Consider the following 7,589-nt stretch of genomic DNA (forward strand, 5'->3'; position numbering starts at 1 on the left):
AAAATATGACATGATATTGAATTGTGTTTACCTTTTTCTAGCAAACCAAACTCCGGATATTGAAGTGTTCATGGAGATATTTATGTATGTTTATTTAATAATTTGTGTAGTCCAAATAAATTGTATGATATATGAAAAACCGAAACTTTTGAATGTCGCATATATAAGTTTGGGCCAAAAGTTAATGAAGTTCCAAAATAGAAATTGTCGCATATATGAGTTTTGGTCCAAAAAAAGTTATTAAAAACAACATAATAATAAAGTTTTAAGAGTTTTTTTTTAGAAAAAAAATTATTAATCTTTTTGACATTCAAAAAAAAATTATTAAAAATAATAATAATAATAATAAATTTTTAAGAATTTTTTTTAAAAATAATAATATTTTTTTTTTTAAATTTTTTTTTTTAAAAATATTAAATTTAATGAATTTTTTTTAAAAAATATAAATTTAATGTATTTCCACGTGTGCATGTCACGTCAACAAAGATGCACAGTCAGATGCCCACATGTCTATCTAGGGGGCAAAATGAAAAAATTCGGACATTGCAGGGGGGTAAACAGAAAAAAAATTTGTGCAAGGATGTAAACGAAAAATCCCTAATTTTGTAGGGAGGTAAATAGGCATTTACCCTTATTTTTTTTTTATCAATTAACTTAATTACTAATTTTTTATTGTTAAAGTAAATAAATAGAATGTTCAAATTAAAGTTTGAACTTGGGCTTCGGCCCTCTTTTATACAATAAAAAATAAAATCCGAACTCCTATATATAATAATATCTTTACTAATTCAGTTATGCTAAAAAATATATATATTTTTTATATTTTCTACAAAAAAAAGAAAGAAAATAGTGAAGGCATTGATTAACCTTAACTTGTGCGCCATTGTTTCCTGCTTTTGCAACTCTTCAATTTCCTGCTGCACATGCTCTAATTCAGTTGAAGCCTCCTTCAAATTTGCCAATTTTTTTTTATTCCACACCTTAAGCTTCCCTTTGAGAACTTGGAGCTTTCAGGTGAGCACTGTCATTGCTGTTGATTAAGTCCACAACCTTCTTCTACTCTTCTATAGTAATGTAATTAGACAATGCAAGAGACTCAAATCTATCTTGGTTAAAAACTTTAAGCCATGTGACCAACCTTTTATTTGTCATAAATTTATTTGTCTAAAAGTTTAGTATGTCGGTCCATTTAAAAGTCTATTTCACACAAAGTCGGAGATTTATGCTTGAAAATTTTAGATTTAAAAAAACCTAAAATATTCAATTTGATTATGAATATATATATATATATATATATATATATGAGTCAGGATCCGTTGACACCAACTAGTTTGACACCAAATGTTACACCTCTCAATAACGTTTTAACCGATATAAATTTTATAAAATCCACCGTTGGATTGAAAGTTTACATCATATAGATCATTTGTGTAAAATTTCAGACAAATCCAAAATCATTTGATATGCTATTGAGACACATAAAGATTAACGGCATTTAAAAAAATACAAAAACCGTTAATTTTGATGTATCTCAATAACATATCACATGATTTTGGATTTATTTGAAATTTTACACAAATGATCTATATGATGTAAACTTTCAATCCAACGGTGGATTTTATAAAATTTATATCGGTTAAAACGTTATTGAGAGGTGTAACATTTGGTGTCAAACTAGTTGGTGTCAACGGATCCTGACTCTATATATATATATATATATATATATATATGATACAATAAACTAATCATAGATGTATGCTTTTTTTTTTTTTTTTGATAGAGTCATATGTATGCTTTATAAGTTAGTCAAAATAAAAGTTATATTTTTCTTGACTTAAGTTCATATTTGAACTTTGCAAACTTAATATTAATTATATTTTTTTATTTCAATAAGGCTCATGCAATATATTTTTATTTTATTTTAAAAGATTTTTCACTATAAAAATTTGGTTCAAATGTCTAAACATATTGGATTGACCCTGATTTCATATTAACGTATTTAAGCAAAGCATGATGGCACTTTTTTTTTTGTTTTCATTAAAGTTGAGGATCAAACTCAGAACCTCTAACATACTATCAAAACCTCTTACTAGCTACTAACGACCTAATTAGCCAAAAAATTATGCTCTATTTAATATTTAACCTAGGCTAATAATCTTTTTTTTGATATTCATCCAATCACCATGATAACTTCATGGCTTATTCCCAGTCCCACCATAGTGGTGGACATAGAATATTTAGATTTTCTCATCATGCTGGTTCTCATTAGCCGCGTAAGAAATTTTCTTGAGGTTGTTAGTGTCTGCGGAAGTACGGGTAGATAATTTCTACCCCATTTAGTGATGCATACATCTAATTAGTTCATTAAGATATACTTTTTACTGTGTGGGGCATATGCGCTCAAAGTCGATTCATTAAACATATAAATTGTGTTCTTAAGATCAATGTCCTTTTATATTACATCTGTTTGACACGTTTGACTTCTTAACATCAGATGTTATGGATTTTCTGAAAAGAATTTAAAAAGTCATAGATAACACGTTTATTTTATGTAATTATATATATATATATATATATATATATATATATATATATATATATATATATAAAATAGCAAGGAACTTTATCAACAATATATTTTCTTTACCAAAAAATATTAAGATATAGGTTCTGTTTGGATTAACTTATTTTTAAGTTTATGCAAACAGTTTATGCAATATAAATTATGTTTTATGTTATTTTATAAGTTCACACTAGTGAAAATTGTATTTTTATAAGCTATTTTATCATAAACTACATTGACAAATTTATAATAATACATAAAAAATGTATAAACTATTTGCATAAACTCAAAAATAAGTTAATCCAAACGTGTCTATATTACTTCTAAGTTATACCTGTTAAACAAACTGAAACCTTCAACATAGATATATGCATGCATCTATTATTTATGTGCACATCAATTTGTTAATTAACATATCAATATATTTACCTCTACATTACATCATTACCTAAAACGCTTTTGTTTTGTTCTCGAACGTTGGTATATATCCAATGAAAATCATAGTCAATAATTTTTAACCTCCACACCTGATATTATTTTGACCAAGTCCACAACAAATGGAAATAAAACAAATTAAAAAGACCAAAACCCCTTCAATATTTTCTCTCATTCTTTTGGACTAATTCTCCTATCATAACTATTTTTAGTAAAAGTTAAATATGGAGCTAACACGAGATGACAAAATCAATTAAATTAATAAATGTTTGAAACCAACAAAATAAATGTTAGTCATGCTCGATCTTACAAAGAAAAATTCATGTTGAATAATTAAACACAGTTTCCCCCTTGTTTCTTCTTGACCTAATCCATGAGCACTATATATATAGTCCTAGAGTGGTGTACCAAATATTTCATACACAAGAATTAATAATCTCTAATATTCAATCTCAAACATGAAGTGCCAAAACCAATTTTCGATTGCAATTTTGCTAATATCAATAACCATCCTATTTTATTCATCATTAACAAGTGCTCTTGAAGAACCTGGTATTAAAATAATCTCCCTTCCCAATATTTTTGTTGTTTCACTAATATAATTTTTTTGTTTGAGATCATATAAACTATACATACTATAGATATATAACTCCATTCAAAAAATTTTAAGCTTAAGCTTGTTTAATTGAATTTTATTATAAGAATAAATTTGTGATGAAATTATATCAACATATGCATGCAAGTCATGTAAATTTGTAAGAATATATTTCTCATTATTTGCTAGCTACTAATTAATTAATTATAGTTTTATAAAGCTAGATTGGTAATCAAACAATAGGTCAAAGAAGAATATTTACTATAATATTATTGGCTTATTGTATATAAAATTTTATTGTGTATATATCTTTTTCAAAAGATTAATTTGTTTGTTTTTAGATGTCTTTATATGTATTTAATAACTAAATATGTTTCACAATGAAATATAATTAATTGTCTTTTCTGTTCAATCATTTTTGTTGTCTTTCATCCAAGGACTAATAGTAAAAGAAACAGTTTTAAAAAGAAAAAATAAAATATGAATGAACAGTTGAGATGATGGCAGTACCGACAACTGGAGATGATGAATAGAGAGGATCCAAATATGATTGATTCATTCATAGAACAATATTTTTTTTTGTAACCTTGATGTGTATATTTATATATATATATAATATTGGTGTATTAATTGCAGAGTATGGATACAATGAAAAAAGTGAAAATGGACCTAAACATTGGGGTGATCTCAAAAATGAATGGGCAGCATGTAAAGGGGACATGCAATCTCCAATTGATTTGTCAAGTCACCGAGTAACTGTCATTCCAAATTTATGGAAGCTAAAGAGTAGCTACAAGCCTCAACATGCCACTGTATCCAACAGGGGTCATGATGTTGCTGTAAGTATATTATATAGAGCAATGTTAATTAGAACAATCTTGATTATTATTAATTTCAATTATTATTATGGTCATGATGTTGCTGTAAGTATATATAAACTTTATTTATCACATTCACATTTCAATCTTATTATTAATTTCAATTATTCTTATGGTTAATGCATGCATGGTTGGTTATAATTATATATTCAATTGAATTTTATAGGTGACTTGGGAAGGTGATGCTGGCTCTATTGACATCAATGGATCAGATTATTTCCTTCAAAATAGCCATTGGCACTGGCCATCTGAACATACCATCAATGGAAGAAGGTTAATTTACCTTCCTCTGTTTTATATGCCACATGCGTGTTGCTGTTTTGATCTCTCTATGTTTTGAAACTGTACATATTGACTCATCACATTTTGTAACTTTGGTCTTTTAATTAATGATTAGGTATGACTTAGAGTTGCACTTGGTTCATGTTAGTCCTCAGCCAGATGGAACAAACAAGACTGCTGTTGTTGGTCTTCTGTACAAGTATGGTTCACCTGATCCATTTCTCTCCGAGGTACAAAAATATGGTTCAAAAATATATATCTTGTATATTGAGTTAAAAAAAAAGAAGCTATATTACTAATTTTAATACATAATATTGTATATTTTTATGTATGTCAGTTGGTAAAGTACATAGTAGAAGTTCCTGATGAAGAAGAAAAAACAGACATAGGTGTTATTGATCCCTCAAAAATATTCAAGAGTTCAAAGATGTATTATAGATACATGGGATCACTCACTGCACCTCCTTGCACCGAAGGAATCACTTGGACCATTGATAGGAAGGTATAGAAATACTACCATTTTTTTCCCGAAAAAAATAATATGCATCGACAGTGTAAAATTATTTTACATTGTCAACATATCACAAGTATATTTTACGTCACGTCACCCTATTTAACTCTATTTTCTACATATGATATGGAGCAGATTGAACTATTTTTATTGGTCGTCAATCTAAAATTAATTTACATCAAATGAGAGCGTGTGCTTTAAACTCTTTTTTTTTCTACTATAAATTAATAGCCATTCTTAATGATTATTAACCATTTTTATTGATTATCTTTTAATTATCTGTTTTTTTGCTTTTTCATTAGATAAGAACAGTTTCAAGAGGACAAGTGAAGTTATTGAAGAATTCTGTACTTAAATATGTAAGTTACTAACTATGATGTGTATACTCTTCAATATTTTTTTTGTTGAACTTAAATTTTAATTAACCCTTATTATGTGTTTGACCACAGTATGCAAAAAGGAATGCAAGGCCAGTGCAGATCCTGAATCGGAGAGAGGTTGAACTATTCGACCCAAAGGCAAAGGATATACCTCACTATTGATACATGCATATATTGTATTTGTTTGTTTCTTTTGAATTCATTTTCCTATGTGATTATTTTCAATCCATAAATTTGTGTGTAATATTAATGTGTTACTGTTAATCCATTTATTATTATTTTTTAATAATCTTTTAATAATTATCATCTCATAGTTTAGAGATTGTAAAAGTGTTTGGATATCTCTAGCAATCATATTTTTTTCTTCTTTAAATACATAAATTTTCAAAGAAAAACAAACCTTCGCTAATACGAAGTGTTCTTGCTACATTTGGATATCTTAGTAGTATTTTCGCGCAATTGTCTTATGTATTAATATTTTTCTTCGTTACCGGAATTTGAACCCGAGTCTTTTTACATCTTAACACTTTTTTAACTTTTAGCTCAAATCATTTGAGCTACCCACCCCGCCCCTATAAACAGCTATACTTACCGGAATAAACTTGTTTTATTTTTGTGACAAAATAAAGTTGTTTTGGTTAGAAACAAACTCTCAATTGGTGACTCTTACTTTCAAGAATCATGGTCTTGTTAGTTGGAAATTAAAAAATAGGTGGTTGAATTGTATTAATTTAACTAAGAATATGCATTTAATTGTTTCTCATATCTTTATAGAAGGCAACTGTGGTCCAGACAAAATTGCTTCTCGTAGGCTACAACAAAGTAATGGTTTTGTTTGGTGGGATTATATTGCCTCGTGTGTTTTCGATTTAGTTAACCACAATAGGTTATGACTTCTTGATTATCGTTTTTGATGATGTCTTTCAAGAGTTTATTGTTTGCTTTGGGCTCTTTTTTTCTTCACCATAATTTTATCTCATTGAATTTTTCTGATAAGAATTCCAACGATGCATATGTTCTTTATGTCATTGGTTGTTTATTAGATTTTAGCCTAATCCCTTAATTTTTGTAATTTCACTTATTTTTTCTTTAATTAATTTTTTTTAGTGTAAATCGGGTATACTCTGCGCGCAATTGCAGAGGCTAATCTCAATAGGCACATCCATGTCTTTATTTTATTTTTTAAAAGAAAAAGAAATCAAGAATATACTTTTAATAAATTTAAAATAATTAATCTTTCAATGAATTTAAAATATAATTTTTTTCTATATGGAAATATTTCCTATTACCATGCCAAAATTGTGATTGGTGCTAATATATGTGTGTGTACTGTGTAGCATAGGCATAGCTATAGGTCTTAAAGTCAAATTAAAGGCTACTCATTGTAACAAGAACGAGTGTGTATATAAATTGAGTATCTTTGACAAAAAAAAAATACTCTACTATATTTGAGATTTTGAGTTATGTTTACAAGCAGAATGTATTACTGCTCTGTTCCAAAATAAATATTCTGTTTGACCACCATTACGTTTGTCGACGTACAACTTTGATCGTTAATATCTTTAATTATTTATTATTAAAATTTATAAAAATTGTATATTTTGAAAATATTCATCGAGACAAATCAAACATCTCATATGCTAATATTTGTATGTATATATTAGTAGAAAAATAAAGTCAAATTAGGTCATATGAATAGTACACTAAGTCAAAAATAGATCATTCATTTTGAGACGGAGGGAGTAGTAAACATTTTGGACTTTTTATTCTAATTTTAAAAATTGGTATACAGTTGTAATTTAAACCCTCTAAATTTTGCATGTTAAAATTGATATTTGCAGAAATTTAGACCTTTAAAATTTGGTATATAAAATTATTTGGACCCTTAAACATTTTAGAGTAGTCCTTCATAATTTGAAATTTATTGATATAATTTAAGTTCATG

The 7,589-nt window shown here is 27.2% G+C and overlaps 1 protein-coding gene across 2 annotated transcripts in view; it reads left to right on the forward strand.

Annotated features, from left to right (window-relative positions):
• Nucleotides 1-3,418: 3,418 nt before the first annotated feature.
• The window catches only part of LOC123890492 (alpha carbonic anhydrase 7-like), a 9,212-nt gene continuing 5,041 nt past the window's right edge, over nt 3,419-7,589 (forward strand). The window contains exons 1-7 of one of the 2 annotated variants that reach the window (XM_045940109.1): nt 3,419-3,550; nt 4,230-4,432; nt 4,638-4,744; nt 4,869-4,983; nt 5,091-5,255; nt 5,567-5,623; nt 5,714-5,977. In XM_045940109.1, coding sequence (XP_045796065.1) covers nt 3,457-3,550; nt 4,230-4,432; nt 4,638-4,744; nt 4,869-4,983; nt 5,091-5,255; nt 5,567-5,623; nt 5,714-5,806 — 834 coding nt within the window. In that variant the 5' untranslated portion in view covers nt 3,419-3,456 and the 3' untranslated portion in view covers nt 5,807-5,977. Of the gene's footprint in view, nt 3,551-4,229; nt 4,433-4,637; nt 4,745-4,868; nt 4,984-5,090; nt 5,256-5,566; nt 5,624-5,713; nt 5,978-7,589 lie in introns of those variants that run through there. The other variant, XM_045940110.1, reaches the window with a different exon arrangement.

The sequence above is a fragment of the Trifolium pratense genome, linkage group LG6 (assembly GCF_020283565.1).
Source record: "Trifolium pratense cultivar HEN17-A07 linkage group LG6, ARS_RC_1.1, whole genome shotgun sequence".
NCBI lineage: Eukaryota > Viridiplantae > Streptophyta > Magnoliopsida > Fabales > Fabaceae > Trifolium > Trifolium pratense.